Source organism: Mus musculus, chromosome 9, assembly GCF_000001635.26.
Source record: "Mus musculus strain C57BL/6J chromosome 9, GRCm38.p6 C57BL/6J".
In the NCBI taxonomy this organism is placed as follows: domain Eukaryota; kingdom Metazoa; phylum Chordata; class Mammalia; order Rodentia; family Muridae; genus Mus; species Mus musculus.
Window position 1 is genome coordinate 3,787,063 of NC_000075.6, and position 26,938 is coordinate 3,814,000.

General features: G+C 38.4%; 1 protein-coding gene across 2 annotated transcripts in view; it reads left to right on the forward strand.

Annotated features, from left to right (window-relative positions):
- The window catches only part of Gucy1a2 (guanylate cyclase 1, soluble, alpha 2), a 373,443-nt gene that overhangs the window by 254,714 nt on the left and 91,791 nt on the right, over positions 1 to 26,938 (forward strand). For both annotated transcript variants that reach the window (NM_001033322.2, XM_011242361.2), the window contains one exon: positions 10,176 to 10,319. In NM_001033322.2, coding sequence (NP_001028494.1) covers positions 10,176 to 10,319 — 144 coding nt within the window. The remainder of the gene's footprint in view (positions 1 to 10,175; positions 10,320 to 26,938) is intronic.

The window sequence follows — 26,938 nt, forward strand, 5'->3', positions numbered from 1 at the left end:
TGTAGAGGACCTTGATCCACTGGACTTGAGCATTGTACAAGGAGATAAGAATGGATAGATTTGCACTCTTCTACATGCTGACCACCAGTAGACGCAGTAACATTTGTTGAAAATGTTGTCCTTTTTCACTGGATAGTTTTGGCTTCTTTGTCAAAGATCAAGTTAGCATAGGTGCTTGGATTTATTTGTGGGTCTTCAATTCTATTTTATTGATCTACTTACCTGTCTCTGTATCAATACTATTTTTTTTTTTATCACTATTGCTTTATAGTACAGCTTTAGGTCTGGAATGGGGATTCCCCCCAGAAATACTTTTATTGTTGAGAATGTTTTTCACAATTCTGGATTGATTGATTGGTTGATTGATTGATTGATTGATTGATTAATTTTTGTAATTTCACATAAATTTGAGAAACGCTTTTTCTATCTCTTTGAAGAATTCTTTTGGAATTTTAATGGGTATTGCATTGAATCTGTACATTGCTTTTGGTATGTTAATCCTATTGATCCATGACCATGGGAGAGGTTTCCATCTTCTGATGGCTTCTTCTATTTCTTTCTTCAGAAACAAATTTCTTGTCATACAGATCTTTCACTTGCTTGATTAGTGTCACACCAATATATTTTATATTACTTGTGACTATTTTGAAGGGTGTAGCTTCCCTAATTACTGTCTCAGACCATTGATCCATGGAGTAGAGCAAGGATACTGATTTGTTTGAGTTAATTTATTTTTATTTTAAGGGATTTTTATATTATTATTATTATTGGGTATTTATTTCATTTACATTTCCAATGCTATCCCAAAAGTCCCCCACACCCTCCTACACCCACTACCCCACCCACCCACTCCCACCTCTTGGCCGTGGAGTTCCCCTGTACTGAAGCATATTTTATATGCAGCCAATTTTCGGAAGTTCTTTATCAGCTGTAGTAATTCTCTGGTGAAATTTCTGGGTTTGTTTCTGTATAATATTATATAATCCACAAATGGTGATATCTTGACTTCCCCCTTTCCAATATATACCCCTTTGTGTGGGAACTAAAAAGGGGCCTGAGGAAAGAAAGAGGAGGGAGTGGAGGATAGCCCATGTCCGGACAGAGTCCTCCTATGCTCTGGACAGGCAGACCTGGAAGGACTGCCAGACACTTTCCACTCAGCCCCGGGGTGGGCCCTGGGTGAACTCTGACCCACTCAACAGGGGGTGGACAAGGGGCAGTCCCCTGAAACCAAAAGGAGCCCAGGGGTTACACCCTGTGGCCTGGGATAGTGGGAGAGGGGGCTGAGGGAAGAGGTTCCCACACAGGCAAGAGTCTGTGCTCAGCAGGCCTTGATGAGCAGAGAATATCTATGGTTTTATAGTAAAAAGGCAGAGGAAAAGAAAGAACGAATTAGAAAAGAGAGACTGGCCATGGCCAAGAGAAAGATGGAGGAAAGGAGACAGAGAGAAGAAATCCTAGCGAATAAGAGGAAGAGAAAGGAGAGAAGAGAGAAGACAAAGAGAGAGGATTTTCTTTGGTTATTATGTCCATGTATCTCTTTTTTCAATTTTTTATTAGATATTTTCTTCATTTACATTTCAAATGCTATCCCGAAAGTCCCCTATAACCTCACCCACACCCTACTCCTCTACCCACCCACTCCCACTTCTTGGCCCTGGCGTTCCCCTGTACTAGGGCATATAAAGTTTGCAAGACCAAGGGGCTTCTCTTTCCAATGATGGCCGACTAGGCCATCTTATGCTACACGTGCAGCTAGAGACACAAGCTCAGGAGATACTGGTTAGTTCATATTGCTGTTCCTCCTATAGGGTTACAGACCCCTTCAACTCCTTGGGTACTTTCTCTAGCTCATCCATTGGGAGCCCTGTGTTTCATCCAATAGATGACAATGATCATACACTTCTGTATTTGCTATGTACTGGCATAGCCTACAAGAAACAGCTATATCAGGGTCTTTTCAACAAAATCTTCCTGGCATATGCAATAGTGTCTGGGTTTGGTGGTTGTATATGGGATGGATCCCCCGGTGGGGGAGTTCGTGGATGGTCTTTCCTTCTGTCTTTGCTTGGAAGTTTATCTCTGTAACACCTTACATGGGTATTTTGTTCCCCATTCTAAGAAGGAGTGAAGTATCCACACTTTGTTCTTCTTTCTTCTTGAGTTTCATGTGTTTTGCAAATTATATCTTGGATATTCTAAGTTTCAGGGCTAATATCCACTTATCAGTGAGTGCATACCATGTGTGTTCTTTTCTGACTGGGTTACCTCACTCAAGATGACATCCTTTAGATGCATCCATTTGCCTAAGAATTCCATTAATCCATTGTTTTGCATTGCTGAGTATACTCCATTGTGTAAATGTACCATATTTTCTGAATCCAGTCCTCTGTTGAGGGACATATGGGATCTTTCCAGATTCTTGCTATTATAAATAAGGCTGCTATGAACATAGAGGAGCATATGTCCTTATTACAAGTTGAAACATCTTCAGGGTATATGCCCAGGAGAGGAATTGCTGGATCTTCCGATATTACTATGTCCAATTTTCTGAGGAAACTCCAGACTGATTTCCAGAGTGGTTGTACAAGCTTGCAATCCCACCAACAATGGAGGAGTGTTCCTCTTTCTCCACATCCTCCCCAACATCTGCTGTCATCTAAATTTTTGATCTTAGCTATTCTGACTGATGTGAGGTGGAAACTCAGGGTTGTTTTGATTTGAATTTTCCTGGTGATAAAGAATGTTGAACCATTTGATATTCCTCAGTTGAGAATTCTTTGTTTAGCTCTGTACCCCATTTTTAAATAGGGTTATTTGATTTTCTGGAGTCCATCTTCTTGCGTTCTTCATAAATATTGGATATTTGTCCCCTCTCTGATTTAGGATTGGTAAAGATCCTTTCCCAATCTGTTGGTGACCTTTTTGTCTTATTGACGGTGTCTTTTGCCTTACAGAATCTTTGCAATTTTATGAGGTCCCATTTGTTAATTCTTGATCTTACAGCACAAGACATGCTCTTCTGTTTAGGAATTTTTCCACTGTGCCCATATCTTCGAGGCTTTTCCTCACTTTCTCCTCTATTAATTTCAGTGTCTCTGGATTTATGTGGCGGTCTTTGATCCACTTAGGCTTGAAATTTGTACAGGAAGATAAGAATGGATCAATATGCATTCTTCTACATGATAACCATCAGTTGTGCCAGGACCATTTGTTGAAAATGCTGTCTTTTTTGCACTGGATGATATTAGCTCCCTTGTCATAGATCAAGTGACCATAGGTGTGTGGATTCATTTCTGGGTCTTCAGTTCTATTCCATTGATCTACCTGTCTGTCATTGTACCAGTACCATGCAGTTTTTATCACAATTGTTCTGTAGTAAAGCTTAATATCAGGCATGGTGATTCCACCAGAGGTTATTTTATTGTTGAGAAGAGTTTTTGCTATCCTAGTTTTTTCTTTTACTACAGATGAATTTGCAAATTGCCCTTTCTAACTCAGTGAAAAATTGCTTTGGAATTTTGATGGGGATTGCATTGATTCTGTAGATTGCTTTTTGGCAGGGTAGCCATTTTTACTATATTAATCCTGTCATCCCATGATCATGGGAGATCTTTCCAACTTCTCAGATCTTTGATTTCTTTCTTCAGAGACTTGAAGTTCTTATACGGATCTTTCACTTCCTTAGCTAGAGTCCAACCAAGGTATTTTATATTATTTGTGACTATTGTGAAGGGTATTATTTCCCTAATTTCTTTCTCAGCCTGTTTATCCTTTGTGTAGAGAAAGGCCATTGATTTGAGTTAATTTTATATGCAGCTACTTCGCTGAAGCTGATTATCATGTATAGGAGTTTTCTGGTGGAATTTTTAGGATATATATATATATATATATATATATATATATATATACTCTCATATCATCTGCTAGTAGTAATATTTCAACTTCTTTCTTTCAAATTTGTATGCCCTTGACCCTTTTTGTTGTTGTTGTTGTTGTCTAATTGCTCTGGCTAGGACTTGAAGTACTATATTGAATAGGTAAGGAGAAAGTGGGCAGCCTTTTCTATTCCCTGATTTAGTGGGATTCCTTCCAGCCCTCCTCCATTTAGTTTGATGCTGGCTACTGTTTTGCTGTAGATTGCTTTTATCATGTTTCGGTATGGGCTTTGACTTCCCAGTCTTTCCAAGACTTATCCTGAATGGATGTTGGATTTTGTCAAATGCTTTCTCAGCATCTAACGAGATGATTATTTGGTTTTTGTCTTTCAGTTTGTTTATATAGTGGATTACGTTGATGGATTTCAGTATATTAAAACATCCCTGCATGCTTGGGATGAAGCCTACTTGATCATGATGGATGAACATTTTGATGTGTTCTTGGATTTGGTTAGCAAGAATTATATTGAATATTTTGCATCGATATTCATAAGGGAAATTGGTCTGAAGTTTTCTAGTTTTGTTGGGTCTTTATGTGGTTTAGGTATCAGAGTAATTGTGAATTCATAAAATGAATTGTGTAGAGTAACTTCTGTTTCTATTTTGTGGAATATTTTGAGAAGAATTGGAATTAGGTCTTCTTTTAAGGTCTGATAGAATTCTGCACTAAACCCATCAGGTCCTGGCCTGTTTTTTTTTTTTTTTTTTTTTGGGGGGTTGGGAGATTATTAATGATTGCTTCTATTTCTTTAGGGGTATAGGACTGTTTAGGTTATTAATCTGATCCTGATTTACTTTAGTATCTGGTATCTGTCTAGAAATTTGTCCATTTCATCGAGGTTTTCCAGTTTTGTTGAGTATAGCCTTTTGTAGAAGGATCCGATGGTATTTTGGATTTCCTCAAATTCTCTTGTTCTGTCTCCCTTTTCATTTCTGATTTTGTTAGTTAGGATGCTGTCTCAGTGCCCTCTAGTTAGTCTGGCTAAGGGATTATCTATCTTGTTGATTTTATCAAAGAACCAGATCCTGGTTGGGTTGATTCTTTCAATAGTTCTTGTTTCCACTTGGTTGATTTCTACCATGAGTTTGATTATTTCCTGCAGTCTACTCCCCTTGGGTGAATTTGATTTCTTTTATTCTATAGCTTTTAGGTGTGCTGTCAAGCTGCTAGTGTATGCTCTGTCTAGTTTCTTTTAGGAGGCACTCAGAGCTCTGTGTTTTCTGCTTAGGACTGCTTTCATTGTGTCCCATAAATTGGGTATTTTGTGGCTTCATTTTCATTAAACTCTAAAAAGTCTTTAATTTCTTTCTTTATTTCTTCCTTGACCAAAATATCATTGAGTAGAGTGTTCTTCTGCTTCCATGTGAATGTTGGCTTTCTTTGTTTATGCTGTTATTGAAGTTCAGCCTTAGTCCGTGGTGATCTGATAGGATGCATGGGACAATTTCAATATTTTCCTATCTGTTGAGACATGTTTTGTGACCAATTATATGTTCAATTTTGGAGAACTTACCATGAGGTGCTGAGAAGAAATTATAACCTATTGTTTTAGGATAAAATGTTTTGTAGATATCTGTTGAATGCATTCGTTTCATAACTTCTGTTAGTTTCACTGTGTCTTTATTTAGTTTCTTTTTCCAGGATCTGTCCATTCGTAAGAGTGGGGTGTTGAACTCTCCCACTATTATTGTGTGAGGTGCAGTGTGTGCTTTGAACTTTACTAACATTTCTTTTTTTGTTTATTTTGTTTGTTTGTTTGTTTGTTTGCTAACGTTTCTTTAATGAGTGTGGCTGCCCTTGCATTTGGAGCATAGATATTCAGAATTGAGAGTTCATCTTGGAAGATTTTACCTTTGATGAGTATGAAGTGGCCCTCCTTTTCTTTTTTGATAACTTTGGGTTCGAAGTTGATTTTATTAATTATTAGAATGCTACACCAGCTTGTGTTTTGTTGTTGTTGTTGTTTTGTTTTTGTTTTTGTTTTTGTTTTTTACTATTTGCTTGGAAAAGTGTTTTCCAGACTTTCACTCTGAAGTACTGTCTGTCTTTTTCTCTGTGGTAGGTTTCCTGTAAGCAGCAAAATGTTGGGTCCTGTTTGTGTAGCCAGTCTGTTAGTCTATGTCTTTTTTGGGGGGGGAATTGAATCCATTGTCATTATAGATATTAAGAAAAAGTAATTGTTGCTTCTTGTTATATTTGTTCTTAGAGTTGGGATTCTGTTCTTGTGGCTGCCTTCTTTTAGGTGTGTTGAAGGATTACTTTCTTGCTTTTTCTAGGGCATAATTTCTGTCCTTGTATTGGATTTTTCCAGTTATTATCTTTTTAATGGCTGGATTTGTGGGAAGATATTGTGTGAATTTGGTTTTGCTATGGAATACTTTGGTTTCTCCATCTATGGTAATTCAGAATTTTGCTAGGTATAGTAGCCTTGGCTGGCATTTGTGTTTTCTTAGGGTCTGTATAACATCTGTCCAGGATCATTGGGCTTTCATAGTCTCTGGTGAGAAGTCTGGTGTAATTCTAGTAGGTCTGCTTTTATATGTTTCTTGATCTTTTTCCCTTACTGCTTTTAATAATCTAACTTTATTTAGTGCATTTGTTGTTCTGATTATTATATGTCAGGGGGGATTTCTTTTTTGGACCAGTCTATTTGGCGTTCTGTAGGCTTCTTGTATGTTCCTGTACATCTCTTTCTTTAGGTTTGGAAAGTTTTCTTCTATAATTTTGTTGAAGATATTTGCTGGCCCTTTAAGTTGAAAATCTTCATTCGCATCTACTCCTATTATCCGTAGGTTTGGTCTTCTCATTGTGTCCTGGATTTCCTGGATGTTTTCATTGAGGATCTTTTTGCATTTTGCATTTTGTTTGATTGTTGTGTCCATGTTTTCTATGGAATCTTCTTCACCTGAGATTCTCTCTTCCATCTCTTGCTTGTTGCTGATCCTCACATCTGTGGTTCCTGATTTTTTTCCTAGGTTTTCTATCTCCTGAGTTTTCTCCCATTGTGATTTCTTTGTTGTTTCTACTTCCATTTTTAGATCTTGGATGGTTCTGTTCAATTCCATCACCTGTTTGGTAGTGTTTTCCTGTAACTCTCTAAGGGATGTTTGTGCCTTCTCTTTAAGGGCTTCTAGCTGTTTAGCTGTGTTTTCCTGTATTTCCTTTTTAAAGTCCTCCATCATCATCATGAGAAGTAACTTTAAATCCATGTCTTGCTTTTTTGGTGTAATGGTGTATCCAGGACTTGCTATGGTGGGAGAGTTTGGTTCTGATGATGCCAAGTAACCTTGGTTTCTGTTGCTTCTGTTCTTAAGCTTGCCTCCTTCCATCTGATTATCTCAAGTGCTTGCTGCCCTCAATATAGCTAATTGGAGCCTGTCCTTCCTATAATTCCAGTTGATTCTGAACTCGTCAGAGTTCAGCTTTTTCTGTGATCTTTTGAATTTTGGCTCCTGTGAACCTGAGATTCTGGGTGTGTCAGAGTTCTTGACAGTCAAGCTTCCTCTGAGACCATGAAATCCTGGTGTGACCAATCTCCTGTTATTCTGGGATCCTGTTATCCTAAGATCTTGTGCATGTTACAGTGCCTGGAAGTGGTGACTCCTTTGAGGACCATGGAGCTGTCTGCTTTATTTTAAACCAAGGCAAACCAGTACTGATCAGAAGGAACCTGAGCCTCTGGTCAGGCAGGGCTCCAGTTTTTTGTTCCTGCTGTCACAGGGCCATCACAATTGGTTTTGAACAGATGTTGTGTTCCACTGATTGTAAGATCATGTGGAGAGTCCTCTGCGGACTGTGGGAGTGTCCACCAATTCCTGCCCAATGTGAGCTGGTGCTGGTGCCGACCGTAAGGAACTTGTGTTGTGTTCATGTTTTCTATGGAATCTTCTGTACCTAAGATTCTCTCTTCCATCTCTTGCATTCTGTTGCTGATGCTCACATCTATGGTTCCTGATTTATTTCCCAGGATTTCTATCCTCACAATTGTCTCCCTTTGGGTTTTCTTTATTGTTTCTACTTCCATTTTTAGATGTTTGATGGTTTTGTTCAATTCCATTATCTGTTTGATTGTGTTTTCCTGTAATTCTTTAAGGGATTTTTGTGTTTCCTCTTTAAGGACTTCTACTTGTTTATCAGTGCTTTCCTGTAATTCTTTAAGGGCTTCCACCTGTTTAGCAGTGTTCTCCTGTATTTTTTAAGTGAGTTATTAAAGCCCTTCTTAAAATCCTCTACCACCATCATGAGATATGATTTTAAATTGGAGTCTTGCTTTTCAGGTGTGTTGGGGAATCTAGGACTTGCTGTGGTGGGTGTACTGGGTTTTGATGATGCCCACTATTCTTGGTTTCTGTTAGTTAGATTCTTAAGTTTGCCTTTCGCCATCTGGAAATCTCTGGTGTCAATGTTCAAGCTGTGTCTGGTTGGAGCTTGATCTTCCTTTGATTCTGTTAGCCTCTGTCAGCACTCCTGGGAGTCCAACTCTCACCTGAGTCCCAGTGGTCAGAGCACTCTCTGCAGGCAAGCTCTCCTCTTGCAGGGAAGGTGTCCAGAAGTTTGGAGCTCTGATACACTTCTTGAGTCCTGGGGTCAGAGACCTCCTTCAAGGTAGACTCTCCTCTGGTAAGGAAGGTGCCCTGGGGTCTGGGTCTGAGCTCTGCCTCCTGGCTGAGGATGAAGGCCCAAAGGGATCCTGCCCAAGAAGCTCTGTTGCTTCTGCTGCCCACCTGCTCTCAAGTGATCTCAAGGTCTTGGGTGTGCTAGGGGACCTGCCGAGTGGAGAGTCCTCTGGGGACCTTGAACCCTCTGCCAGGTTTGCACTGAAGATGGCGCATGGCTGGCCCCAACCAGAAAGAATCCCAGCCTCTGATCGGGTGGGTTTCCTTTGTCCATATTCCTGCTGGCACAGGACCCTTCGGGATTCTTTGGGACTGATGCTGTGTTTCAGTCACCAGTGATCCTGAGGTCCTGGGTGTGCTAGGGGGCCTGCTGAATGGAGAGTCCTCTGAGGACCTTGGGACCCTCTGACAGGTCTGCACGAAAGATCCCCAAGCTTTCTTTATGGGTTATAAAATCTTGTACAAATTATAGACATGCATGTTTAGAAATGTTTATATTTTTCTGGAAATTTGGTGAAAATGCTAGTCAAGTTAATGATGACAGAAATTCTAAGAAGTTGTGAACCAAGAAGATAAATGTTCAAACTGGTTGGAAAGCCAGGTAATTCATATGAATAAATTACTAACTTTCAATTTTGATTTGTAAAAAAAAAAATCACAAATTAATTTCAAAGTACATAGCTGGGAGCCAATCAAAAATTTTAAAATATGTAAAAATAAAAAGGATCGGGGCTTGGGAGTAAGCTCATTGGATCACAGTACATACTGTTCTATGGCCTGGTTTTGGATCTTTAGATCGAATGCAAGGACTCAGAAGTCTACATGTTTTGGATGTATTAGGCATTTAATATTGAATAAATATTTTTAAATAAATAAATGAATAAATGAATAAAAATAGCAACATCTAATTAGAATGCAGCCTGACAATCGGATTAGATTAGAGCCAGAAGAATACCTTAACAGGGAATGATATTTATTTATTTTATTATATAGTTGTGACTGATTTTGATCATCTATTTTTCATTTCTTAAATAAAATATAATGATTTCTCATGTTGGTTTATTTCATTAAATATCAGATGTAATGTATATAAAATGCGTAAATGATTAATGACATGGAGAATAAATTTAATATTTTAGTATTGTAATTATTAAGAATTAATGAAAGCAGACTTGACATCAAATTACAGATTCTTGCTATGTACAAGTCTCAGGCAATTGAGAAGGTAGGAAAATTGAAGATAAGGAACAAAAGCTTTCCAAAGGACTACCAAATGTTTCAAGAATACATAATGATGTCTCTTGAAAAGGTTATCATTTGAATACCATCTAGGTAAAATATTGACAACTATGGTTTTGGAAGAATAGTCATATTACAGACATTCCTAATTTCAATGATCATCTATAGTGATAATGAGCAACAATGGAGTGAGATTGTCAGTATTTGATTTGTCTGTTTGCAAACTCAACTGTGATTACACTCAGTTGTGATTACACTTAATTGGTTAACTTATTGATACTTCCTTGACATATTTTTCAGCATCATTTGTGACTGCAGATCACTAATCATTTATTTTCTGACTCATTATATGTTTGCATTTGATTTGTCTGATTACTGCAGGTGGAAACAATAGGGGACGCATACTGTGTGGCATCAGGACTGCACAGGAAAAGCCTATGCCATGCAAAGCCCATTGCTCTGATGGCCTTAAAGATGATGGAGCTTTCAGAAGAAGTTCTGACTCCCGATGGAAAAGCAATTCAGGTAACCTCAACAAGCTGATGTAAAAATAAATACTCCTTTTAATGAACCTTTTTCTGGGGAAGGGTAGTTGGTATTCAGAAATTCCCTTCTGAATTCTACTTCCTATATTAAGTCTAGACAGGGCAGGGAATGATTAATGCTAATTCACAGGCTAGAGTGTTCAAAACAGGAAAAGTATGTGGGATAAAATTTGCCATGAACTGTAGAAACAGGAGTTGACCAAGGAGAAGACCTTAATATCAGTGCATAAATTACTACATTCAAATGATTGGGAAGATAAAAATCTGAGATCTAGCCAAAGCAATAATAGAAAAAGGGTCCAGTGTTCCTCATGAGGCTCTAGACCTCAGAGTTTTGTGATTTGTGATTTGTGTGTGTGTGTGGGTGTGTGTGTTGTAGAGTTTGCTTCTTAGAAACATCTACCAAAGAAACATAAAAACAGCAACAGATTTACCATTTGGGTAATGCAATTTATTAGTAGTATTAATATTTTGTACAAATAAATGGCTCCTTGCAACATACAGGCAGTCTCCAAGAGTGACTGAGTTAATCTAATTGCATTACTGCCAAAATCCAGTGAATAGTAACAGAATTGCTATTAGCACATATCATTGACAAATAGATACCTCATACTTGAAAAATGCTTGAATTCAAGAAATAACTTTTAGAAAAGTTTGTTAACCACTAGTTTACTAGGGAAGAGAATGTTCACAAATGTGTATGTTTCTAATTCCTGGGTACTGCCAAATTAAGCACCCAAATAACTTTTCCATTTAAAATTATTAAAGTGGTGGGTCTTTGCTTTGTTTTTAATTAATTTTATTCTTTTATAGTCCAGTACTTACTCCCTGGTCTGTCCTTCCACAGTTCCTCATCACATTCACGTTTTCACCCTGTCTCCAGAAGATGTCCCTCTACCATTCCAGGCCTCCTCACTGCCTTGGCCCTCAAGGCTTATCTTGAGTGTCTTGGGTTTTCTTCCACTGAGGCCAGACCAGGGAGATCTCTGCTTTATATGAATCCAGGGGCTCTGACCAGCTCCTGTTGTGAATTCTGTTAGCTCTATGACCCATTTTTGATTTGTTTGTTTGTTTGTTTGTTTGTTTGTTTTTAGGTTAGTTTCTTAAGTTCTTTTTATTTTGTATATAAGCCTACTATGGATGTGCATTAGTGAAGACTTTTCCCCAATCTATAGGTTGCTGATATGTCCTATAGTGACCTTTACCTTACAGAAGCTTTCCAGTATTATGAGTTCCATTTATCAATTCTTGATCTTAGAACCTGAGCCATTGGAGTTCTGTTCAGAAAATTCTCTCATCCCCACTCCATGCCAATGAGTTCGAGGCACTTACCCACTTTTGTTTTTAGATTCAGTGTACCTGGTTTCATGTGGAGGTCCTTGGACTTAAGCTTTGTACAAGGTGACAACTATGGATATATTTTCATTTTTAGAAATACATACCTAATTCATGTTAGACCAAAACCATATATTGAAGATGCTTTTTTTGTCTATTGTGTATATTTGGCATTTTTGTCAAAAATTAAGTGTCTATAAGTGAATAGACTTATTTCTGGGTCTTCAATTCTGTTCCATTTATCAACCTGTCTTTCTTTGTACCAATACTATGCAGTTTTATCACTATTGCTGTGTAGTATATCTTGAGTTCAGGAACGATGATTCCTTCATATGCTTTTATTGTTAAGAATTGTTTCCTGTATTCTAGATAATCTTACTTCCTTTTTTTCAATGTGTATCCCCTTGATCTCCTTTTGTTGTCGTATTGCTCTGGCTAGATCTTTGAGAACTATATGGAATAGATACAGGGAGAGTGGGCAGCCTTCTGTTGTCCATGATTTTAGTGGGATTGTTTCAAGAATCTCTTCATTTGTTTTGATATTGGCTATTGGCTTGTTTCATAATGCTTTTATTATGTTTAGATATGGGCCTTGAGTTACCAATCTCTCCAATTCTTTTAACATGATGGAATATTGTATTTTATCAAATGCTTTTTCAGCACCTGCTGTGATGATGATGTGATTCTTTTCTTTGAGTTTGTTTATATAATTTATTTTTGCATATTAGCCAACCTTGCATCCTGGGATGAAACCTACTTGAGTGTAGTGAATGATTCTGTTGATGTATTCTTGGATTCAGCTTCCGAGAATTTTATTGGGTATATTTATAAGTGAAATTGCTCTGAAGTTCTCTTTCTTTGTTGAGTCTGTGTGGTTTGTGTAGCAGAGTAATTGTGGCTTCATAGAATGAATTAGGAAAGGTTTGTTCTGTTTTTATTTTATGGAATAGTTTAAGGAGTGTTATTTGCTCTTCTTTGAATGCTTGGCAGAATTCTGCACTAAAGTTGTCTGACCCTGGGCCTTTTCTGGTTAGGAGGATTTTAATGAGTTCTTCTATTTCCTTAGTGAATATTGGATTGTTTACCTACTCTTGGTTTAACTTTGGTATGTAGTATGTGTATAGAAAAATCATCTATTTCATCTAGATTTTTCCAGTTTTGTTGAGAATAGGCTTTTGTAATGGGATCTGATGATTTTTAGAATTTCTTCATTTTCTGTTGTTGATTTTTTCTCAAAGAACCAGCTTTTCATTTTGTTGATTCTTTGCATAGTTCTCTTTGTTTATATTTGGTTGATTTCTGCCCTGAGTTTGACTATTTCCTGTGGGGAGCGGGTGTGGCGGCAGTCCCAAAGGCGCCAGGGACTGCAGCTAAGTCGTATGACTTGCACCTGACTTCCTCATATAAACCACAAACATCTTGAGAGCTGCGCAGGTGTACCAGGATACTGGTGAATCCATTTTGATGGAGATATGCCCCTGCTGCCCTGATTAGCTGAAGCTGCGTGCCTGGTGAGGTGGCGTGGCCTGCTGTGCGTGGATGGGAACTGAGAGAGAGTATATAAGAGTGAGAGGCCCGGGTTAGAGGGAGGATTATTATTCAAGAGAGGATTACTATTAGGAGGGAGATATAAAAACAAGGGAGATATAAAAACAAGGGAGATATAAACGAGGGAGATATAAAAACAAGGGAGATATAAAAACAAGGGAGATAAAAAAACAAGGGAGATATAAACAAGGGAGATATATAGAGAAAGAAGAAATAGGACTGAATAAACGTGTGCAGAAGGATCCTGTAGCAGCGTCGTTCTTCCTGGCCTGTTGAGCGCGCGCAACAATTTCCTGCCATTTACTCCTCTTTGCTGTTTGTTGGTTTTGTTTTTGGGCTTTCAGGTGTGTTGTTAAGTTGCTAGCGTAGGAGCACTGATTTTATTGTGTCCCATAAGTTTGGGTATGCTATCTCATCATTTTTTATTGAATTCCAGGAAGTTGTTAATTTCTTCCCTGACCAAGTTATCATTGAGGAGAGAGTTCAATTTTCATGGATATGTTGGTTTTTTTGGTTTTGTTCTTATTGAACTGTAGCCTTAGTGTGTATGGATCTGATAGGATGCATTGGATTATTTCTGTACTTTTCTTTCAGTTGAGGCTTCTTTTGTGTCTGGTTATATGGTCAGTTTTGGAGATGGTTCCATGAGGTGCTGAGAAGAAGGTATAATCCTTTGTTTAGGGTTAAATATTCTGTATATAAATGTTAAATCTATTTGGTTGATAACCTCCATTAGTTTCACTGTGTCTCTGTTTAGTTTTTATTTCAAAGACCTGTCCATTGATGGGATGTTGAAGTTTCCCACTATTATTTTGCAGAGTTAAATGTGTGTTTTCAGTGTTACTAAAGTTTTTTATGAATGTTGGCACCCTTGCCTTTGGGGCATAGATGTTCATAATTCAGACTTTCTCTTAATGGCTTTTTTCTTTGATGAATATCAGGTGTCCTTCCCCATCTCACTTGATAACTTTAGGTTGAAAGTATATTTTATTGAATATTAGGATGGCAACTCCAGCTTGTTTTTGGACCTCTGGCTTGGAAGACATTTCCCAGGCTTTTACTATGATGTGTTGCTTGTCTTTGTTATTTAGGTGTGTTTTTTATGTGCAGTAATATGCTGGATCTTCTTTGCATTTCTAGTCTGTTAGATTATGTGTTTTTATTGGGGAACTGAGTTTGCTGATATTGAGAGATGTAAAAAACAGTTGATTGTATTCCCTGTTATGTTTTATATTTGTAGGTGCTGCTATGTGTATGTGGTTTTGTTGTGAAATGACTAATTTTCTTTCCTTTCTTGTAGGTACCTTCCTTATGTTGGAGCTTTCCTTCTAGAATTCTCTAAAGGGCTTGATTGGTAGATAGATACTGTTTACATTTGGTTTTGTCCTGGAATATTTTGGTTTTTCCATCTATGTTAACTGAGAGTTTTGCTGGGTATAGTAAACTGGGCTGGCATTTGTGTTCACTTAGGGACTGCATGGCCTCTCTGTAGGCTCTTCTGGCTTTTAGGGACTTTGTTGAGAAGTCTGGTGTATTTCTGAGAGCTCTGCCTTTATATTTTACTTGGTCTTTTTCCCTTACAGCTTTTAATTTTCTTTTTTTTTTTCTTCTGTTCATTTAGTCTTTTGATTATTATGTGAAAGGACAATTTTCTTTTCTGGTCTATTTTATTTGATATTCTATAGGCTTATACATGTATGCTCAAATCTTTCTTTAGGTTGCAGAAGTTTTCTTTTTTTTTCCCATTTTTTATTAGGTATTTAGCTCATTTACATTTCCAATGCTATACCAAAAGTCCCCCATACCCACACACCCCCACTCCCCTACCAACCCACTCCCCCTTTTTGGCCCTGGCGTTCCCCTGTACTGGGGCATATAAAGTTTGCGTGTCCAATGGGCCTCTCTTTCCAGTGATGGCCGACTAGGCCATCTTTTGATACATATGCAGCTAGAGTCAAGAGCTCCGGGGTACTGGTTAGTTCATAATGTTGTTCCACCTATAGGGTTGCAGATCCCTTTAGCTCCTTGGGTACTTTCTCTAGCTCCTCCATTGGGAGCCCTGTGATCCATCCATTAGCTGACTGTGAGCATCCACTTCTGTGTTTGCTAGGCCCCGGCATAGTCTCACAAGAGACAGCTACATCTGGGTCCTTTCGATAAAATCTTGCTAGTGTATGCAATGGTGTCAGCGTTTGGATGCTGATTATGGGGTGGATCCCTGGATAAGGCAGTCTCTACATGGTCCATCCTTTCATCTCGGCTCCAAACTTTGTCTCTGTAACTCCTTCCAAGGGTGTTTTGTTCCCACTTCTAAGGAGGGGCATAGTGTCCACACTTCAGTCTTCATTTTTCTTGAGTTTCATGTGTTTAGGAAATTGTATCTTATATCTTGGGTATCCTAGGTTTGGGGCTAATATCCACTTATCAGTGAGTACATATTGTGTGAGTTCCTTTGTGAATGTGTTACCTCACTCAGGATGATGCCCTCCAGGTCCATCCATTTGGCTAGGAATTTCATAAATTCATTCTTTTTAATGGCTGAGTAGTACTCCATTGTGTAGATGTACCACATTTTCTGTATCCATTCCTCTGTTGAGGGGCATCTGGGTTCTTTCCAGCTTCTGGCTATTATAAATAAGGCTGCTATGAAGATAGTGGAGCATGTGTCCTTCTTACCATTGGGACATCTTCTGGATATATGCCCAGGAGAGGTATTGCTGGATCCTCCTGTAGTACTATGTCCAATTTTCTGAGGAACCGCCAGACTGATTTCCAGAGTGGTTGTACAAGCCTGCAATCCCACCAACAATGGAGGAGTGTTCCTCTTTCCCCACATCCACGCCAGCATCTGCTGTCACCTGAATTTTGGATCTTAGCCATTCTGACTGGTGTGAGGTGGAATCTCAGGGTTGTTTTGATTTGCATTTCCCTGATGATTAAGGATGTTGAACATTTTTTTCAGGTGCTTCTCTGCCATTCGGTATTCCTCAGGTGAGAATTCTTTGTTCAGTTCTGAGCCCCATTTTTTAATGGGGTTATTTGATTTTCTGAAGTCCACCTTCTTGAGTTCTTTATATATGTTGGATATTAGTCCCCTATCTGATTTAAGATAGGTAAAGATCCTTTCCCAATCTGTTGGTGGTCTCTTTGTCTTATTGACGGTGTCTTTTGCCTTGCAGAAACTTTGGAGTTTCATTAGGTCCCATTTGTCAATTCTCGATCTTACAGCACAAGCCATTGCTGTTCTGTTCAGGAATTTTTCCCCTGTGCCCATATCTTCAAGGCTTTTCCCCACTTTCTCCTCTATAAGTTTCAGTGTCTCTGGTTTTATGTGAAGTTCCTTGATCCACTTAGATTTGACCTTAGTACAAGGAGATAAGTATGGATCGATTCGCATTCTTCTACATGATAACAACCAGTTGTGCCAGCACCAATTGTTGAAAATGCTGTCTTTCTTCCACTGGATGGTTTTAGCTCCCTTGTCGAAGATCAAGTGACCATAGGTGTGTGGGTTCATTTCTGGGTCTTCAATTCTATTCCATTGGTCTACTTGTCTGTTTCTATACCAGTACCATGCAGTTTTTATCACAATTGCTCTGTAGTAAAGCTTTAGGTCAGGCATGGTGATTCCACCAGAGGTTCTTTTATCCTTGAGAAGACTTTTTGCAATCCTAGGTTTTTTGTTATTCCAGATGAATTTGCAAATTGCTCCTTCTAATGCGTTGAAAAATTGAGTTGGAATTTTGATGGGGATTGCATTGAATCTGTAGATTGCTTTTGGCAAGATAGCCATTTTTACAATGTTGATCCTGCCAATCCATGAGCATGGGAGATCTTTCCATCTTCTGAGATCTTCATTAATTTCTTTCTTCAGAGATTTGAAGTTTTTATCATACAGATCTTTCACCTCCTTAGTTAGAGTCACGCCAAGATATTTTATATTATTTGTGACTATTGAGTAGGGTGTTGTTTCCCTAATTTCTTTCTCAGCCTGTTTATTCTTTGTGTAGAGAAAGGCCATTGACTTGTTTGCGTTAATTTTATATCCAGCTACTTCACCGAAGCTGTTTATCAGGTTTAGGAGTTCTGTGGTGGAATTTTTAGGGTCACTTATATATATTATCATATCATCTGCAAAAAGTGATATTATGAGTTCCTCTTTTCCAATTTGTATCCCCTTGATCTCCTTTTGTTGTTGAATTGCTCTGGCTAATACTTCAAGTACTATGTTGAAAAGGTAGGGAGAAAGTGGGAAGCATTATCTAGTCCCTGATTTTAGTGGGATTGCTTCCAGCTTCTCTCCATTTACTTTGATGTTGGCTACTGGTTTGCTGTAGATTGCTTTTATCATGTTTAGGTATGGGCCTTGAATTCCTGATCTTTCCAAAACTTTTATCATGAATGGGTGTTGAATCTTGTCAAATGTTTTTTCTGCATCTAACGAGATGATCATGTGGTTTTTGTCTTTGAGTTTGTTTATATAATGGATTACATTGATGGATTTTCGTATATTACACCATCCCTGCATTCCTGGAATAAAACCTACTTGGTCAGGATGGATGATTGCTTTAATGTGTTCTTGGATTCGGTTAGTAAGAATTTTATTGAGCATTTTTGCATCGATATTCATAAGAGAAATTGGTCTGAAGTTCTCTATCTTTGTTGGGTCTTTCTGTGGTTTAGGTATCAGAGTAATAGTGGCTTGATAAAATGAGTTGGGTAGAGTACCTTCTAGTTCTATTTTGTGAAATAGTTTGTGCAGAACTGGAATTAGATCTTCTTTGAAGGTCTGATAGAACTCTGCACTAAACCCGTCTGGTCCTGGGCTTTTTTTGGCTGGGAGACTATTAATAACTGCTTCTATTTCTTTAGGTGATATGGGACTGTTTAGATGGTCAACTTGATCCTGACTCAATTGGTACCGGGTATCTGTCAAGAAATTTGACCATTTTGTCCAGGTTTTCCAGTTTTGTTGAGTATAATATTTTGTAGAAGGATCTGATGGTGTTTTGGATTTCTTCAGGATCTGTTGTTATGTTTCCCTTTTCATTTCTGATTTTGTTAATTAGGATTTTGTCCCTGTGCCCTTTAGTGAGTCTAGCTAAGGGTTTATCTATCTTGTTGATTTTCTCAAAGAACCAACTCCTCGTTTGGTTAATTCTTTGAATAGTTCTTCTTGTTTCCACTTGGTTGATTTCACCCTTGAGTTTTATTATTTCCTGCCATCTACTCCTCTTGGGTGAATTTGCTTCCTTTTTTTCTAGAGCTTTTAGATGTGTTGTCAAGCTGCTAGTATGTGCTCTCTCCTGTTTCTTCTCGGAGGCACTCAGAGCTATGAGTTTCCCTCTTAGAAATGCTTTCATTGTGTCCCATAGGTTTGGGTACGTTGTGGCTTCATTTTCATTAAACTCTAAAAAGACTTTAATTTCTTTCTTTATTTCTTCCTTGACCAAGGTATCATTGAGAAGAGTGTTGTTCAGTTTCCACGTGAATGTTGGCTTTCCATTATTTATGTTGTTATTGAAGATCAGTCTTAGGCCATGGTGGTCTGATAGGATACATGGGACAATTTCAATATTTTTGTATCTGTTGAGGCCTGTTTTGTTACCAATTATATGGTCAATTTTGGAGAAGGTCCCGTGAGGTGCTGAGAAGAAGGTATATCCTTTTGTTTTAGGATAAAATGTTCTGTATATATCTGTCAGGTCCATTTGTTTCATAACTTCCGTTAGTTTCACTGTGTCGCTGTTTAGTTTCTGTTTCCACGATCTGTCCTTTGATGAAAGTGGTGTGTTGAAGTCTCCCACTATTATTGTGTGAGGTGCAATGTGTGCTTTGAGCTTTACTAAAGTGTCTTTAATTAATGTGGCTGCCCTTGCATTTGGAGCGTAGATATTCAGAATTGAGAGTTCCTCTTCGAGGATTTTACCTTTGATGAGTATGAAGTGTTCCTCCTTGTCTTTTTTGATAACTTTGGGTTGGAAGTCGATTTTATCCGATATTAGAATGGCTACTCCAGCTTGTTTCTTCATACCATTTGCTTGGAAAATTGTTTTCCAGCCTTTCATTCTGAGGTAGTGTCTGTCTTTTTCCCTGAGATGGGTTTCCTGTAAGCAGCAGAATGTTGGGTCCTTTTTGTGTAGCCAGTCTGTTAGTCTATGTCTTTTTATTGGGGAATTGAGTCCATTGATATTAAGAGATATTAAGGAAAAGTAATTGTTGCTTCCTTTTATTTTTGTTGTTAGAGTTGGCATTCTGTTCTTGTGGCTGTCTTCTTTTTGGTTTGTTGAGGGATTACTTTCTTGCTTGTTCCAGGGCGTGATTTCCGTCCTTGTATTGCTTCTTTTTTGTTATTATCCTTTGAAGGGCTGGATTCGTGGAAAGATATTGTCTGAATTTGGATTTGTCGTGGAATACTTTGGTTTCTCCATCTATGGTAATTGAGAGTTTGGCCGGGTATATTAGCCTGGGCTGGCATTTGTGTTCTCTTAGTGTCTGTATAACATCTGTCCAGGCTCTTCTGGCTTTCATAGTCTCTGGTGAAAAGTCTGGTGTAATTCTGATAGGCCTTCCTTTATATGTTACCTGACCTTTTTCCCTTACTGCTTTTAATATTCTGTCTTTATTTAGTGCATTTGTTGTTCTGATTATTATGTGTCGGGAGGAATTTCTTTTCTGGTCCAGTCTATTTGGAGTTCTGTAGGCTTCTTGTATGATCATGGGCATCTCTTTCTTTATGTTTGGGAAGTTTTCTTCTATTATTTTGTTGAAGATATTAGCTGGCCCTTTAAGTTGAGAATCTTCATTCTCATCAAGTCCTGTTATCCGTAGGTTTGGTCTTCTCATTGTGTCCTGGATTTCCTGGATGTTTTGAGTTAGGATCCTTTTGCATTTTGTATTTTCTTTGACTGTTGTGTTGATGTTCTCTATGGAATCTTCTGCACCTGAGATTCTCTCTTCCATTTCTTGTATTCTGTTGCTGATGCTCGCACCTATGGTTCCAGATCTCTTTCCTAGGGTTTCTATCTCCAGCGTTGCCTCGCTTTGGGTTTTCTTTACTGTGTCTACTTCCCTTTTTAGTTCTAGTATGGTTTTGTTCATTTCCATTACCTGTTTGGATGTGTTTTCCTGTTTTTCTTTAAGGACTTCTACCTGTTTGGCTGTGTTTTCCTGCTTTTCTTTAAGGGCCTGTAACTCTTTAGCAGTGCTCTCCTGTAATTCTTTAAGTGACTTATGAAAGTCCTTCTTGATGTCCTCTATCATCATCATGAGAAATGTTTTTAAATCTGGGTCTAGATTTTCGGTTGTGTTGGGGTGCCCAGGACTAGGTGGGGTGGGAGTGCTGCATTCTGATAATGGTGAGTGGTCTTGATTTCTGTTAGTAGGATTCTTACGTTTGCCTTTCGCCATCTGGTAATCTCTGAAGCTAGCTGTTATAGTTGTATCTGTTAAGAGCTTGTTCTTCAGGTGACTCTGTTAGCCTCTATAAGCAGACCTGGGAGGGTAGCACTCTCCTTAGTTTCAGTGGGCAGAGTATTCTCTGCAGGAAAGCTCTCTTCTTGCAGGGAAGGTACCCAGATATCTGGTGTTCGAACCGGACTCCTGGCAGAAGTTGTGTTCCACTCACTAGAGGTCTTAGGATCCCTTGTGGAATCCTGTGTGGGCCCTTGCGGGTGTCATGCGACTCTGCTGGCAAGGTAGCCCGGGGCTCGAGTGGAGCGGAAGGGGCTTGTGCCCCAGGTCAGGCCCGGGTAGTCTGCTTCCCTATGTACCACATTCTCAGGTTCCGCGTGATTGGGTTGTGGCTGGCGCTGTGTTCCACTCACCAGAGGTCTTAGGATCCCGTGGGGAATCCTGTGTGGGCCCTTGCGGGTGTCAGGCGACTCTGCTGGCAAGGTATCCCGGGCCTCGAGTAGAAGTTTTCTTCTAAGATTTTATTGAAGACATTTTTTGGCCCTTTGTGCTGAAAATCTTTGCTCTCTTTGATTCTTATTATGCTTAGATTTGGTCTTTTAATTTTTTCCTGGAGTTCCCTGATCTTTTGGGTTAGGTGATTTTTATGTTTTGAATTTCTTTTTAATTTGCCCATTGTGTCCATATCTTCTAGGGCATCTTTTATGCCTGAGATTCTCTCTTCTATCTCTTGTATTCTGGTGCTGATGCTTGCATCTGTAGTTCATGATCTCTTTCCTAGGTTTTCCATTTCCAATGTTGCCTTCATTTGTTTTTTCTTTATTGCTTCTACTTCTACTTTTGGATCTTGAACTGTTTTGTTCTATTTCTTCACCTATTTTATTGTGTTTTCCTGTATTTGTTTAAAGGATTTATTTGTTTTTTCTTTAAGGGTTTCTTACTCGTTTACCTGTACTTTCTGTATTTCTTTAAGTGAGTTATTTGAACTCTCCTTAAAGGACTTAATGTCTTCATGAGAAACAAAGTGGTTTTCAGGTGTATTCAAGGCTTGCTGTGTTGGGAGAACTGGGTTCTGATGATGTTGAAATATTTTGGCTTCTCTTGCTTATGGTCTTGTCCCTTCCTTTCCCATCTGGTTATCTCTGGTGTTAGCTGACTGACTGGGTGTCTCTTTCTGGAGCATGTCTCCTGTGTCCATGGGTTGTTGTAGGTCTCCAGGGAGGCCTGTGGCCCTGGCTGTAGTAGGCCTCCTGGTTAGCCTCCAGGTTTTTGGAGTCTCAGAGAAGCAGTCAAGCTGCTGCCCTGAGTTCAGCTGCTGTCCTGAGAGGACTCAAGACTGCAGGGTTCTTCAGAGGAACTGTCAGGCTGATGATCTGCTCCAGTGGAAAGCACAGATCAGAAATTGGGTTGGATTTCTGGGGCAGAATGGGTCCCAAATTTGCTGTGCTCATTAAGGGTCCCAGCTGCTACAGTTTATTGGGAGAGTCCCTCACCTGTTGCCCTGCATGCAGCAGAATTCCTGAGAGGCCTTTAGGCTGTGGGGTCTACAATGGAGCAGTAAAGTTGATAATCCCATGAAATGTTATTTATAACAGCATGACAACCACACCAGTATTTATACCACTGAAGATAATTTCTCTCCCTCTCTTCGAATCCATTAACTTCTTGTAAATTCTCAGAGAGACATGGACCTTTTAAGTTTCTGAACCCTTCATGATAGGATGGTGATGGGCTTAATCCTATGTAGATGTTGTTTAGGTAATAACAGCTTCTGTGGATTCCAGAGTTCAATGTCCATGTCTCATCCTGGAGACAACATTCAATAGTAGTCTGTCCCATCCTCCAAATCTTACAATCTTTCTGTGTGTTCTCTTACTACATTCTCTGAATCTTGGGAGATGGCTAGGATGATGTCCTATTCATTGGTAATAACTCAACAACCACTTATTATCATTAATTTGACCAGTGATGTGTGAGCCTGTGTACCAGAGGCTTTCCATGGAGATCTCTGGCCTGGCCTGGTGCGAGAGTTCTGGTGAAGGGAAGTGAGTGTGGGCAGGGAGGGGTGGTTACTTCCACTGCTTCTGCTGCTGCAGTTGGCACCACCTCCATCTCTGCCATGCCTCCAGGTTACTCGGTTACTGCAGCTACTGTGGTTACTGCACTGAACTGAGTCTGGATGGGCTGGGCTGACTAAAGCCGACTAGCCAGTGCAGTGGAGCTTCAGGCGGCTTATTGGGAGAGCAGACCTCTTTCCAAGCGTTACAGCTCTTGGGACAGAAGGCTCAGATGACAGCGTAGTTCTCGAACACGTTTAATCCTTCCAGATAGGATTCTTACATACAGTTTGGGGTGGGTAAGGGTCTGACAACAGGTACTTCTCATTGGTTTGGTCTGAGAGGGTTGGGGAAACCTTATTTGCATGTGGGAGAGCTTGGTACTGCTCCTAAGTGACTGATGGCCTCATACACTCTGCAGGGTTGGGGGTTGGGGGTGGGGGTGGAAGACTGGGAGGTTGTAGCTACATGACAGGAGCTAGGGTCCTAGGAGGCATGGCTAAACACCTGCTGTCCCATGCAGGTGGAAGTTACCACCCATCGGGTCACCTGCGTTCCAGACCTTTGCTCAACAGGGGACCATGTTGTCTGTGCATAGCCCATCGCCCCACAGTTATGCAGTTATCTCTGCAGTTACTGTTTTTCATTTGCAACGAGAAATTTCTTTAACAAAAGTTGATAGCAACATCTTGTTAGTGATAAACATAACGACTTAGAAGAAAACTTGATGAGCACATCATATCTATTTAACAAAAGAACCATAGATGCTTTCCCACTATGGTGTAAGATCTCCCTAGACATATAAGCTTTTGACCAGCTTTATAGTATCAGATATGAGTAACTTCCTATGTAGTCAATTTCAATTCTAATCAGAAAGTAGTTGATTACCCCTATAACAAGCATGACTATTACGTTCATGGATATATATTTCCATGTAAAAAATAAAAGCTTCTACCTCAAATCCAGATTGATTTCTCTATCAAATAACCAGAATATGTGGAATGTCAAGCTGTCTAGTTCTTAGAGGCTACCAAGTATAGTGGTGACATTGGTTTGGGGATCTCAGAGGACTCTGTGCTCAATAACTCATAGAGAGATAGCAAGCTGCTGCCATTCTAATTTTCATTTATTAAACTGTACTTTTAGGGACAACATTATCCACCATTCCAGAGTACTTCTGTATACCTTCAGTATTTACAATAACCGCAAACAAAGCTTGAAAGATATTTTAACCAGTCACTTAGCAAGCATTTACTGGATTTCTCTAATATGCAAAAGTGTAAAATTGAGTTATAGACCAAACTGCTTGTTTGCCAAAGTCTCATCTGCCGTTTCCTTTATTTTCCAGTTTTGGGCTGGTAATTTAAAATCCTATCTACACAATACTAAAACATCTGGTCACTTAAGTCTATTCAGTTAAAAAAACACTAAATTTCTTCACAGTCATTGGCTCTTCACAGTTGTCAGCTTTTGAGAGAGGCATGGGAAATGAGCCACTTATCTTTAAGGGGCTGAAAAACGGGAGTTTAACCATGCTCCAATGAGTGTATGGACAACATAAATTGTATGTGATGTATTCCATGGGGGGGGGGGGGAGTAATGGAAAGTGAGTGGGCTCCAGATGCATTGTATGAGATTTCCAAATAGTAAATTGAAATACTATGCTGGGATAAAAATTGAATCAGCCACACAAATGTTCAAGCTCCAGTATTCCATTCAACTTGTTTTGTTTAATTAATTGGTTGATGTAAAAGCTGTGTCAAATAATGGATATCCCATATTCATTTGTTTTAACAATGCAGACATGGAAAGAAAAAACAAACAAACAACAACAAAACACATTTTGTTTCTTCTACCTTTACATATGTTTCCTGCCACAGGCGTCAGATTAATCTCTTCCCTTTAGTCTGTGTGTGTCTTTCATTCTGTGTTTGCTACTCCCATTAGTAACACTATACTAGGCTTCTCAAAGTAACTTTTCTTTTCTATACTTTTATTTTCTTTCATGAATTTCATTAAAATGGTACTCATTTTTTAGCAACTGATAAAAAACTACTCATAAAACTTGTACTATTAAAAGTCAGGACAGAAAACTATACATATAAGTTAGTTTAGAAGTATGCATTTTTAATTTTTATCTGTGCAGTTTTACATTTCTTTATATTGCCTTAATGTGTCCATGGATTACTTTTAATTATTTATTTCGTTTATTATCTGTAGAATTTACATTACTGTAAATTCTTGTAAATCACACTTAATTCTCACTTTTGCAGGTTCTTAAAATTAAAGTGACTTAAACATTTTAAGTGAAGCAGCATAATGTTTCACTTAATAAATTAGTAATTAATGAGCAGCAGATAATTCCTATAAAATCACAGGACAAAACAGTTTTTAAGATATGACATACTAAAAGCATCAAATCTTTTGACAATATCATTATATTATTATTTTGGTCATGAAATTCAGAGTTGTTTTTTACAACCATGATCACAAAACAAAACTACAACGCCAGAAATTTCTACAAGTGAGCTTTCTGATTCACAAGTAATGACTGTGAAATATAAATAGAAAGTAATTGGCATCAATTAGCTTCCAGACAAATTCAATTGGAAATGTAATAAATCAAAATGAGTTTAATAATAGGTGTTGAAAATAGATCAGATGACTTGAAAATAGATTAAGCTGACTTGAAAGTGTTTCGTCTAGAAAACAATGACTTTTACCCCAACACTGGTAACATTGTGTGTGTGTGGGTGTGTACGTATGTACATATATATTCAATAAAATTGAATTTGCCATTGAATATAAAAAGTCAAGAATCTTGTTAAGTTGCTTTTATATTGATGATTATTATATCTTTTTCAGAGAACTTTATTTTTTTAAACTAACATTACATCTTTTGGGGGGCCTTTTAGTACCTTTCCTGTGCGTTGGTTTGAATACCAATATAGTCACATTTTTGTCACAACATTTACTAAATGTTTAAGTGAATAATTTAGCTTAAGTACCTGTATTAATTAGTGGTGTACTGCATTGCATAGCTCTTATTTTTCTCATATGATTCTTTTTCTAAAATTACAAAATCTGAATTGTGTCCTTTTGAAAATTTGAAACATGTTTGTATTCATTTTTTGCCTTTAATATGTGAGAAAAAATGAACAACTTTGCTATCAAAAGTATAACGATCTAGAATTGATACTGTGTCAATATTTTGAAATTATGATATATTATAGTGCTCATATTCCTGCAGTGGGAGATATTGTACTATATTCATTTTGCTGTAACCAAATATTTCACAAGAAGCAAGTTACGGAGGAAGGAGTTTATTTTGGTTTGCAATTCTATAGGAAAGTGTCCACGATAGTGTAGAAGGCATAGTGTCAACTCTGATCCAGAGGGTCAGGTTGTGGCCAAAGTCATGAAGTACAGAAAAATGAATGCTGGTGCTGTTTGCTTTCTCCTTTTTATTCAGTCCAGGACAACTGTCCAATGGATGGTATGGTAGAATGTCTTTCTAATTCCATTCAAAATGACAATGAAGATTATCAATATTGTTTTGGTTTTCCTTTTAACTTGTTAGTAGAAAAGTGCACATCCTGCAGAGTAATGGTCATACCAGATTTTCAAGGTGCACAATCTATAAGAGGCATAAGCATGACATATCAGTAAGTAAATAATTTGGATGAAACTTTTCTTTTTAACATTGATTTTTTAAGGACTGTCTATTTCCTTAGAGATCTGATAAAAAACAACTAATGCCTGTTTAAGTTGGAAAAACTATCAGTGTGCTCCAGTAGATTTCTATACTAATGTTCATTGCTGCCTCAGGCAAATATTTCTATCCAATGATGGCATTGTTCACATGGCCATTTCAAGCCAAATTCTATACCCAAATTCCTCAGATTTCTGATTTGCTATTGCTTGTAAAACCCATGGGCGTGGTTGCAACTTGATGGTGAATTTAATTTTCTACCTTTATGGAACAGGGACCAAAACTCTTGTTTCTTTCCTGGTAGATTAACTTATCCAAAGTGGGACCAAAATTAATTCACAAAAGGACAATTGAATAGTAGTTCAGCTAATTCATTTGTGAATAACTAGCAATAAAAACCTTTCTTAAGTTGTATTATTTGGAGGACACCTTTTTAGGCAATAAAGAAAAATATTTAAATACAGGATTTTGATATCTAGCTATGCCACAGAAGGCTATAGTCTTCCACATGTCCCCCCATTCCACTGCCCATGT